This window comes from Topomyia yanbarensis, chromosome 3 (assembly GCF_030247195.1).
Source record: "Topomyia yanbarensis strain Yona2022 chromosome 3, ASM3024719v1, whole genome shotgun sequence".
NCBI lineage: Eukaryota > Metazoa > Arthropoda > Insecta > Diptera > Culicidae > Topomyia > Topomyia yanbarensis.
The window spans coordinates 72892563-72904560 of record NC_080672.1 but is presented as its reverse complement, the minus strand read 5'-3'; the positions used below and the strand labels follow the sequence as shown (position 1 = coordinate 72904560).

General features: G+C 46.3%; 2 protein-coding genes across 2 annotated transcripts; both read right to left on the bottom strand.

Moving 5' to 3' along the window:
* Positions 1-4007: 4007 nt before the first annotated feature.
* Positions 4008-8054, bottom strand: LOC131686993 (uncharacterized). The gene has a single exon (XM_058971029.1). The coding sequence runs from the start codon at positions 8052-8054 to the stop codon at positions 4008-4010; it is 4047 nt and encodes a 1348-aa protein (XP_058827012.1).
* A 135-nt stretch (positions 8055-8189) lies between these two features.
* Positions 8190-9266, bottom strand: LOC131686992 (uncharacterized). Its single transcript, XM_058971028.1, has one exon. The coding sequence runs from the start codon at positions 9264-9266 to the stop codon at positions 8190-8192; it is 1077 nt and encodes a 358-aa protein (XP_058827011.1).
* Between the last annotated feature and the right edge of the window lie 2732 nt (positions 9267-11998).

Below are 11998 nucleotides of genomic sequence, written 5' to 3'. Positions count from 1 at the left end.
TACTTCGTAGCTTTCAACAAAAATGGCATGACAAATCCACGTGAAATGCCTCGTGCATGTATACTTGCGAATAGTGCTATTGACGCTTGTCTTATATCGGACCTCACAACTCGTGATATTTGTACTGTCACGGTAAATATGACTGTTGACAACATAAACGAGAAATTTGTCTATTGTTCAGCATATTTGTCGCATAATGAACCATCACCTTCTCATGATTTCAAAAGGTCTGTATCATACTGTGTCAGAAATGGGTTTCCTCTCATAATCGGCAATGATGCAAATTACCACCACATAATTTGGAGCAGCTCAGATATCAATTTGAGAGCTACCGAATTAATGGTATACTTAAGTACTACAAGCGCGATGGAGCAGCTGTACCGCGCTAAAGACACACGGAAATTCTACGAGAAGTTGAACCGCTCGCGCAGGGGCCACGTACCACAGGCCGACATGTGCAGAGATACAAACGGGAATCTTCTCACGGACCAGTGTGAGGTGATCCAGAGGTGGCGGCAGCACTACGAAGAACACCTGAACGGCGATGCAGCAGACGACGAGGATGGCACGGTAACGCACCTGGGAGCACGCGCGGAAGACATTACACTACCGGCTCCGGATCTCCAAGAAATCCAGGAGGAGATTAGCCGGCTCAAAAATAATAAAGCCGCTGAGGTTGACCAAATACCAAGCGAGCTACTAAAACACGGTGGCGAGCCACTGGCTAAAGCGCTGCATTGGGTGATTACCAAGATTTGGGAGGAGGAGATTTTACCGGAGGAGTGGATGGAAGGTGTCGTGTGTCCTATCTACAAAAAGGGCGACAAGCTGGATTGCTGTAATTACCGAGCAATCACCCTGCTGAACGCCGCCTACAAGGTACTCTCCCAAATACTATGCCGTCGACTATCACCAATTGCAAGAGAGTTCATGGGGCAGTACCAGGCGGGTTTCATGAGCGAACGATCTACCACGGACCAGGTGTTCGCTCTTCGTCAAGTACTGCAGAAATGCCTCGAGTACAATGTGCCCACACATCATTTGTTCATCGACTTCAAAGCCGCATACGACACTATCGATCGGGATCAGCTATGGCAGATTATGCACGAGTACGGATTCCCGGACAAACTGACGCGATTAGTGAAGGCGACGATGGATCGGGTGATGTGCGTAGTACGTGTCTCAGGGACGCTCTCGAGTCCCTTCGAATCACGCAGAGGGTTACGGCAAGGTGATGGTCTCTCGTGTCTGTTATTCAACATCGCGCTGGAAGGTGTAATAAGAAGAGCAGGGATCGACACGAGTGGTACGATTTTCACAAAGTCCGTTCAGCTACTTGGCTTCGCCGATGATGTTGATATTATTGCACGAAACTTTGAGAAGATGGAGGAAGCCTACATCAGACTGAAAAGAGAAGCCAAGCGCGTCGGACTTGCCATCAACACGTCGAAAACAAAGTACATGATAGGAAGAGGTTCACGAGAAGAGAATGAAAACCGCCCGCTTCGAGTTTGCATCGGTGGCGACGAAATCGAGGTGGTTGAAGAGTTCGTGTACTTGGGCTTACTGGTGACCGCCGACAATGATACCAGCAGAGAGATTCGTAGACGCATCGTGGCAGGAAATCGTGCTTACTTTGGCCTCCGCAAGCCACTTCGGTCGAACAGAGTTCGCCGTCGTACGAAGTTGACCATCTACAAGACGCTGATTAGACCGGTAGTTCTCTACGGGCACGAGACCTGGACCATGCTCGTGGAGGACCAACGCGCACTTGGTGTCTTCGAACGGAAAGTGCTGCGTACCATCTACGGTGGAGTGCAGATGGAAGACGGCACATGGAGACGGCGAATGAACCATGAGTTGCATCAGCTGTTGGGGGAGCCGCCCATCTGTCATACCGCGAAAATCGGACGACTACGGTGGGCCGGGCACGTAGCCAGAATGTCGGACAATAGCCCAGTGAAAACGGTTCTCAATTGCAATCCGACCGGTACAAGAAGACGTGGCGCGCAGCGAGCACGATGGATCGACCAGGTGGAAGACGATTTACGGACCCTTCGCAGACTGCGTGGCTGGCGACGCGCGGCCATGGACCGAGTGGAATGGAGGAATCTTTTGTATACGGCACAGGCCACTTCGGCCTTAATCTGTTAATAAATAAATAAATTAAGTACTACAAATCTGCACATTCTTAAGGCAGGAAACCGCCCAACATTTGCACAAGTTGGCAGAGAAGAGGTGTTACTTAGATGTAACTCTCTGCTCTAATAGTATTATGCATGAGTTGGCAAACTGGCTCGTACCAAACGAACTCGAACCGTCGTTATTTGATCATAAGTACATCGTCTTTGATCATTTAAACGTCTCGCTAGATATCGTCACCTATCGTAATCCCAAATCTACGAACTGGGACCTCTACGAAGAGGGCTTGGCGACTAGGTTTCATGAGTATCTTCCGTTAATAGAATCTCAGCATACCAAGAGGCTTGTCTGCTTCGAGTTATGCGTGCTTCTAGAGGAACACCTTGGTGGAATACCGAACTTGTTCGACTCAAAAAATTATGTAAAAGAGCGTGGAATCGCAGACGCAGGGACGGGTCGGAGGCATTTAAGTTGGCTCGCAAAGCATACAGAAATGCCCTTCGATCCTCTGAGCGAAGTGGTTGGAAAAGCCTCTGCACAAATGTCTCAAGTCTCAACGAGACTAGTACATTGAATAAGTTAATTTCGAAATCGAAAGACTTTCATGTCAGTTCTATTAGAACTGCTAATGGTGAATACTCGTCTGACGAAGATGTAGTACTCAACTATCTTTTAGACACACACTTTCCAGGCTGTACAGAGTCATCACTGACGATTGCCCCTGAACAATTTTCAGGTAGTTCTGATTCTTGGGCATTTGCTCGTAGAATTATGACAACCGAATCGATCAAATGGGCGATTGAAAGTTTTGCTCCGAAGAAGTCTCCGGGAAAGGACGGAATAATTCCAGTTCTACTACAAAAAGGATATGAACACTTCAAGCATATATTGAAAAAGGTTCTTACTTGTAGTCTTGCAACAGGATACATTCCATTAGCGTGGCGGGAAATAACTGTCAAATTCATTCGCAAATGTGGCCGCGTCACTTATGATGAGGCGAAGAGCTTTAGACCGATCATTCTGACCTCCTTCCTTTTCAAATCAGTGGAACGTTTATTCGACCACTACACACCTAGAAAAAATAGTGTAAATTTACGTCTCCTGATATGTCAGGGTCGAGGACGAGCATCAAAAATGCTTTAGTTTTACGTTTGATATTAATTTTACATGACGTTTTATTTCGTAAATCATGTAATTTTACTTCTCATACAGCGTGTGTTCTGAATGGTAGAAAGTGTATGTACGTTTAAGGGATGAATCCTGCTCCGCAGCAGCCTACCTTCGATGTCCTTCAGACGACCTTTGATGCCGTGGTTCTCTTGGGTGGATGATCGTTCCGTTGTCTCCGCGCCTTCACGGGAAATTGACCACCACGGCACTTAGATGCTCTTCAAGCGTTCATTCGCGCATGCATTTCGGAGCATTAAAACGCGCACTCCATTTAACACCAAAGACACATTTACTTCACTAATCTAACATTTATTCTTAAAACTAAACAATTTAAAAATCGTGCAAAGGGCTTGGCCCTGATCGACCGTATCCGACCGTGATCGTTTGGAGACTGACTACTGATCCGATTTCAGTGATAGGTAATGGCGATGATCATCTGTTTCGTTATCCCGAAGATGGTATACGAGACCCGATCTACGAACTCCGACATTATAGGGTGACCAATAAGTATGATCATAGTAGTGTTGGCTGCGTTCGTTTAGTTGACCTAGCAGCGGCGTGATCGTAGACATCCTGGCCCACCCTGAAGTAGCATGCAACTTCTGAAAAAAAAGAAAGAAAGCTCCCTTTTGACGTACTAGAGGTGTACCACCGGTAGAACTGATCGCTGGGTTTAGTTGCTGTCGGAGTTGATCTCAGTTTTCTTCTGTTGGTAGTAAACAAAGTTTGACAACTGGTCGTGTCAAATAGCCCGTTGAAGTTTTTACTGTCGCCACACGAGTTATCCCGTCAGGTCCTGGATGCAGCTGGTGAATTCGACCCATTTTCCAACGTAACGGTGGACAATTTGCATCTACCACCACCACAAGTTTTCCGACTTGCACCTCCACCGCTGGTTTCCAATTTTTTGTGCGCCCTTGCAGCTGGGAAAGATATTCGGTACGCCAACGTTTCCAGAAATCCTGAAGCTGACGCTGCACCATCTGCCATCTATTGAGCCGATTAATCTGTATCGCGCTGTGATCTGGTTCAGGTATCGCCTGTAGAGAACCCCCGGTCAAAAAGTGTGCCGGAGTTAGTGGCTCCAGATCAGTTGGATCTTCCGATAATGAAGTTAGTGGTCTCGAATTGAGACACCCTTCGACCTGAACTAAGAGGGTCGAGAAGTCCTCAAGTGAAACTGAATTTCCTCCGAGTACCCGTAGCAAATGAAATTTCGCAGACCGAACTGCCGCCTCCCATAGGCCTCCAAAGTGTGGAGCGCCTGGTGGATTGAAATGCCAGTGTATTCCTTGGTTGACACATTCTTTTATGACTGCTTCCTGGTGATTTTGATCCTTCAGTAATGTAAACAATGCTCGGATTTGGTTTCTCGCTCCAACAAAGTTCGTTCCGTTATCGGAGTAAATATCGGTGCATCTACCCCGTCGTGCAGTGAATCGTCTCAGTGCTTGCAAGAACCGCTCTGTGGACAAGTCAGTGACGAGTTCAAGATGGACTGCCTTGGTGCACATGCACACAAAAACTGCAACATATGCCTTTAGTACCGCGCGTCGTCGTCCTTCACGAATGTACACAGGCCCAAAATAATCCACTCCAGTTCTAGAAAACGGTCTTGAAACTGTAACTCTTGCCGAAGGCAGCTCTCCCATTTGTTGCTGAATAATAGATGGTTTTGCTCGGAAACAACGTAGACATCTGTGGACGATTTTTCTTGCAGCATTTCTCCCCCCTAGGGGCCAAAAACGCAACCGAACCGTGGCTAGTAGCAACTGTGGACCAGCATGTAGCAGTTGCTCATGATAATGCTGCATGACCATATCAGTGAGCGAGTGTTTAGAGGGTAGGATCATTGGATGTTGGACTTGATATGATTCCGTCGATTGACCTAATCTCCCACCAATCCGTAATATTCCATCATCGGTAATCGTCGGATTAAACCAACTTCGAATAACATTGTTGCCATTTGAAATTGCATTCCTCTCCTTCGAAAATGATTCTCTTTGAACTTGCCGAACGATCACCAGTTCAGCCTGCCGCAGCTCAGTTGTACTTAGAAACCCATTTTTGCCTCTTTCATTTACGCTTCGCAATGACGTCATCAGCCGTAACCAATAAGCTGTACTCCTGATCAATTTAGTATACGACGAGAATTTAGAAATGAACCAAACGCTGAATGTTTGTTCACCTGAGGCAACACAAGTTGTAACCATCCGCCGTTTTTCCTGCATGTCTTCCAACGAGAGTGTTTGTTGTTTTGGCCAATCATCCATCTCCAACCTCAACCATCGTGGACTATCCCACCATAAACTGCATTCCTTTATTGCATTTGGCCAGACACCGCGTGAGATAAGATCCGCTGGGTTGCTTATGCCTGGCACATGCCTCCATATGTGGTTTTCCGTGATCCTCTGTATTTTTGCGACTCGATTCGCTACAAATGTGGTCCAAGTGGTTGGTGTCGCAGATATCCATCGCAGAACGCAGGTCGAATCGGTCCAGAAGTAGATTTGATACGGGCCCTTGATCGCTTCCGTGGCCTTTTCGACCAACTGTGCTGCTAGTAGCGCTCCACACAATTCCAAGCGAGGTAATGTTTGAACCTTGACCGGGGCCACCTTTGATTTGGCCGTAAAAAGTTTTATCGACACCGTACCCTGGTTGTCTACACTACGTATGTATAGACAAGCACCATACGCCTTTTCCGATGCATCAGAGAAACAGTGGAGTTGTATGTTTTCTGCCCTCGATATGATGGCACACCGTGGAATGCATAGCTCATTTAAAGATTGTAGTTGCTCATAGTAGCTACGCCATTCCTCCCCCACCGTACGAGGTAGTGGTACATCCCAGTCCCACCGATTACCTTCCTCATCTCGCAGACACCACAAACGTTGCATGAACAGTTTTGCCAGTATTATAGTCGCCCCTAGAAGACCTAAGGGGTCGAAAAGCATAGCTATCGCAGACAATACCTTGCGTTTTGTTAGCGTTTCATTTGGTTCGAGCATTGGTAATCGAAACTGGTATTTGAAGCAATCGGTTTTCGGAAACCAAGTTAAACCTAACGTTTTTACTGCTTGATCCTGGTCCCAGTTAACTTCTTCGGAGTCTGGAAGTGCTAAACAGTCCTGCGGAATGCCATCCAAAACATCGGGACAGTTGGAAGCCCACTTCCTTAATTTGAAACCGCCACTCGCCATCATGGCAGCTAGTTGTTTGCGCAGTTCCACTGCTGTGTCGACATCATCTGCGCCGGAGATAACGTCATCCATATAGATGTCCTCGTCGACCGCCTGTGCAGCACGAGGAAATTTGTGCCCTTCGTCTAAGGCCAATTGTTTTAAAGTACGAGTCGCCAGAAAAGGCGCCGGTTTCGTCCCATACGTCACCGTCGCTAGCTCGTATATCGCGACATCTTCTTCCGATCCAAACCGCCATAGGATGCATTGTAGTGGAATGTCCGCCTGATTCATGTTGATCTGCCTGAACATTTTTTCAACATCTGCTACCACCATTATTTGCCGGGTTCGACTACGAAGCACTATCGTCCGTAAATCTTGTTGAATGACAGGTCCAACAAGAAGAACATCGTTGAGCGAGACTCCACTTGATGTTTTGCATGAGGCATCAAACACCACTCTCACCTTCGTCGTTGTACTGCCCTCCTTGACAACGGGGTGATGCGGTAAGTAGCACCGTTTGCCTTCACCCATCGCTGCACTTTCCAACTTGTGCATATGGCCCAATGTCAGATACTCTGCCATGAATTTTGTGTACTGCCGCTTTAAGTCTTCGTCTCTTGCCAATCTTCGTTCTAGTCCTAGCAGTCGCCTATATGCAATATCCTTTGATTCTCCTAATTTCGATAGGAGGTTTTCGTCTTTTGGGAGTGCTACTGTATATCGACCATTTGATCCCCTTTTGACCGTGCGCCCAAACTGCTCCTCGCAGCGCGCTTCCTCTGGAGAATAGTTGTTGACGGCTCCTACTTCCTCGCAGGACCAAAACCGTGCCATTAATTTCTCCAGATTATCTGAGATAGCTATGTTGCACATAGTTCTTGAAGACGAAGTTGTGTCAGCCACCTCTCCAGATACGATCCACCCAAATACTGTTTCGGTGAGCAGTGGGAGACCGTTACCTAATGTGATTTCCTTCCCTGTGCGGAAGAAACTGAAGAAGGCCTGTATTCCCAAAACCAGATCTACTACAGATGATTTGAAGAACTCTGGATCCGCTAACTCCACACCATCCGGTATAGCCAATGCTGCTGTCTGTACTGACACCGTGGGAAGGTCAACCGTTACCCTTGGCAATACCAAGAAACTCAATGACCGACAAAACATTGAAACCCGAGATTTAATCGTCGCCTGTATTCTCTGTCTCGCCTTCGCTGCTGCATGGCCAATACCCATCACTGAAACGTCGACCTTCTCTCTTCTTATGCTTAATCGTTGACTCAATCTTTCTGACATAAAATTGCATTCTGACCCAGAATCAAGCAATGCGCGTGCGGGATACCGGGCACCTGTATCATCTTCGATAAGGACAACGGCCGTAGCGAGAAGGATATTCGAGCTTCGACCATGTGCCATATTGGCGGAAACCGTACTTGTAGAAGCTGTATTGGCTGCCCGCTCATCAGGAGGTTTCGGCGTCTCGCTGTGCCCAGAACCTTCCCTGAAAACTCTTTGTGGGTGTTGTGGTTTGGTGTCGGTTTCAACCTTGAAACATAGCATGGTGTGATGTCGCGCCTTACATTTCCGACATGTGAATTTAGACAAACAATCCTTAGCCTGGTGGCCTCGCTTAAGACAGTTACGGCAAAGAGAATTAGTACGCAGTAGAGACTCTCTACTGGAAACCGCCATTCGCTAGAATACCGGACATAGATGTAATAGATGATTGTCCGGACATGCAGGACATTTTCCAGTTGTATTCTGCATTGCACTGTTTGAAACGCGAACCCACGGTTTCTTTTTTATTGTCGCTGCAGATTCTTGACGGTTGTCTGCAGTCTTGATAGGAAGTGATTCCAAAATCCGTATGCGCCTCTGAATGAAATCTGTTAACTCCTTCAATGTGTCCTGTTCTTTCGTAGAAGAAAGCTCTTCCCAGCCTCGTCGGGTGTTTGTATCTAGTCGCGAACTAAGGATTTCAATCAGCAAGAGATCCTTATAGTCTGCTGGTTGAACTACTTGATCTAAGGTTTGAATACTCCTCTCAAACCCTTCCAATAACCCTTGTAGTTCGACAACGGATTCCTTTCCAAGCGTAGGTAGTTTGAAAAGAGCGTGTATTTGTCTCCTTTTCAACAATTTACTGTTATTGTAGCGTTTGAGCAAGGTTTCCCATGCGATCAAATAGTTTCCTCTTGTAATTTTCAGCGGATCGATGAGCGCCTTCGCTTCGCCTCCTAGACAACCTTTAAGATAGTGGAATTTTTCTACCTCGGGTAAATCTGGCTTCCAGTGGATCAGCGAAGTGAAAAGATCCCTGAAGCTGAGCCATTCATCTATGTTGCCATCAAAGTTCTGTAACTTAATTTGTGGCAAACGAACATGATCCATGCCTCCATGAAGTGTCGCATCAGCGGCCCTGGTTGATTGATCGAGCTGAACGACATCCTGCAAATCCTTTGCCTTATCGAGTAGAAATGACTTGATATCGTAGTAACGGTTTTCAAAGTCCGTACGCTCCTTTAAATACACATCGCTATCCGTAAAATCTTCATGGGCTTCGACTTCGTATATGGATTCGCTGATTTTCTCCCATAAATCATCCAACCGTTCCAAACGCACAGTGATCTGACTAGCGGTGGTACCCTCAGGGAAGTTCTCAACAAACTTCGAAATGTTATTGAAGGAAGTTTGCTGTCCCTTGAACTTGGTTAATAGCGCCTTCAACGATGGGCCCTTTTTACTCGAACTAGAGGACGATGTCGGCGGCATGTTGACGATTTGTAGTAACGTCAGTCGATTGTGAAATTAACTCTAGCACCACAGTAGGATCCAACAGAAGCAGCGATTTCAGGAATCCGAGAGCGAGAAGAGGAACGGCAATGTAGTATCAAACGCGGCCACTTCGGCCAAACATATACTATGTAGTCTCACCTTTGAGAACTAATAGAAGCGCAACACGACCGAAATGCCTTTGTAGCAACGAGATGATAGTACTCAATCCACATACAGTTGCTCTTCCAGTGCAATCCAATTTAGATATCGATGTTCAATGTCGTTTCACCAATGTCGGGAGGAAATTACTAATGTAGTATCAACAAAACAGGCCTGCGACGGCCGAACATATACCGTCTTGCCTCGCCTGGACAAAATAACGGATGACTTGACGAATGTCCTTAATAAAGGCAACAACTTAAATAACTGACGATCCGACATCAGCTAGCAACGCACATTTCTCCACCATAGCATCCAACCTCCACAACTAATGACGTAGCAAGACACGAAGTGGAATTCCGATAATAATGTCGTGATAATCGCAATAGAGCGATAGAACTCCTCCGGCCAACAAACATACAGGGATACGTCCGCAAGAAAGTAGCGATCCAGTATTCACCGAAAGTATAATTTATTGTTGTAGTACCATACATAATCCAGCAACGGCTGGACATAACTAAAGTGTATTTACCTGCCAGAAATAATGGCGCCGCAATGTCCAGTCCACTGCGTAAATTACCGCAAAACTGTCGATGTGGGAATTTCGTCTCAGGATGCTTCGATGCACGTTGAACCGCTTGGCACTGGATGAGCCAAAGTAACCACCTTACGGAAAAAATAGAACAATCTCCGGATTATTCTACGTGCGTTGAGTTTCTCCGGACCATGCAGTGATGTCACCAAACAGCAGTCCGAGCCACTTCCTTGCCCTTTGTTGTAACGATGGTCCAATCCACAAAGAAAACCGTCCAGGACAATGATGACAATAGCCAACAGTAATGGTGATCGCCCAATAGCCTCAATAGGTTCCCTTTGTGCTGCTGAAAGGCCGATTGTTCTTTCGGGACACAATAGTACCGACGCCGCGTCCTGGCGTTCGTAATGGCGACCTTCTGGCGTGCCTTCGTCCCAAAAGGATCCAATCCCACCGTTTTCCGGAGAAATCCGGCTCGAAGGACCAGCAATGTACGTTTAAGGGATGAATCCTGCTCCGCAGCAGCCTACCTTCGATGTCCTTCAGACGACCTTTGATGCCGTGGTTCTCTTGGGTGGATGATCGTTCCGTTGTCTCCGCGCCTTCACGGGAAATTGACCACCACGGCACTTAGATGCTCTTCAAGCGTTCATTCGCGCATGCATTTCGGAGCATTAAAACGCGCACTCCATTTAACACCAAAGACACATTTACTTCACTAATCTAACATTTATTCTTAAAACTAAACAATTTAAAAATCGTGCAAAGGGCTTGGCCCTGATCGACCGTATCCGACCGTGATCGTTTGGAGACTGACTACTGATCCGATTTCAGTGATAGGTAATGGCGATGATCATCTGTTTCGTTATCCCGAAGATGGTATACGAGACCCGATCTACGAACTCCGACATTATAGGGTGACCAATAAGTATGATCATAGTAGTGTTGGCTGCGTTCGTTTAGTTGACCTAGCAGCGGCGTGATCGTAGACAGTGTAATTTTATGTCATTGCGCATATAAAGTATATGTTTCATGTAAAATTAAACGGAACACGGTAATGTTCCGTTATTTCGTAAATTACGGTTTTTTGAATTGTGTCATTTTTACAATTACGTCAACGATAAAATTCAGATTTTTTTGGTGTGTACATTCGGGATGGTAGCTTAAGCGAGTACATGCAATGCAACATGCATATCAGCGGGGGAAGTCTACTACCACCCTGTTACACAATGTTGTCTACAACATTGAAAAAGCTTTTTCACAAAAGCAATCAAGTTTAGGAGTTTTTTTTCTCGATATTGAAGGTGCTTTTGACAACGTGTCTTTCGAATCCATTTTGGAAGCAGCACGAGGTCATGGAGTACCTTCATATATCACGAACTGGATACACGCAATGCTTAGCAACCGACATCTGTGCTCATCGTTAAGACAAGTAGAGATGAGGAAACTGAGTGTCTGCGGATGTCCTCAAGGTGGTGTGCTGTCACCACTTCTATGGAACCTTGTCGCCGATAGCTTGTTGAGAAAACTAAATGAGCTTGGGTTTCCGACGTATGGTTTCGCCGAGGATTATCATATAATGATCACCGGTATTTGCATTAACACACTTTTTGATTTGATGCAACAAGCCTTATGTGTTGTTGAGCAGTGGTGTCTTCATGTTGGACTATTAGTTAATCCATATAAAACATCAATGGTGCTTTTCACGCAGCGAAGGATTACAACCGGAGCTCGTCCATTGCCGTTTTTTGACTCTTCTATGGGTACCCGGTCACTCCAGTATTACTGGAAATGAATGGGCGGACGAATGGGCTAGAGCTGGCACTGCGACTGATTTCGTTGGTCCAGAACCAGTTCTACCACTGTCAATAAGTTGGATAAAGCACAAGATTCGCTATTGGGCTGCATTCGACCATGCCAACCATTGGCGCAGCTTGCAAACTTGCGTTCTGGTCAGGGCATTGACATTGACACTGACATTGCAAACTCAATTATCACATGGCTACTATTCAGCGCGCTGAGTATTATTCATGTG

Coding starts and splice junctions, on each gene's coding strand:
- LOC131686993 (XM_058971029.1), bottom strand. CDS start 8,054: ATGCTATGTTTCAAGGTTGAAACCGACACCAAACCACAACACCCACAA.
- LOC131686992 (XM_058971028.1), bottom strand. CDS start 9,266: ATGCCGCCGACATCGTCCTCTAGTTCGAGTAAAAAGGGCCCATCGTTG.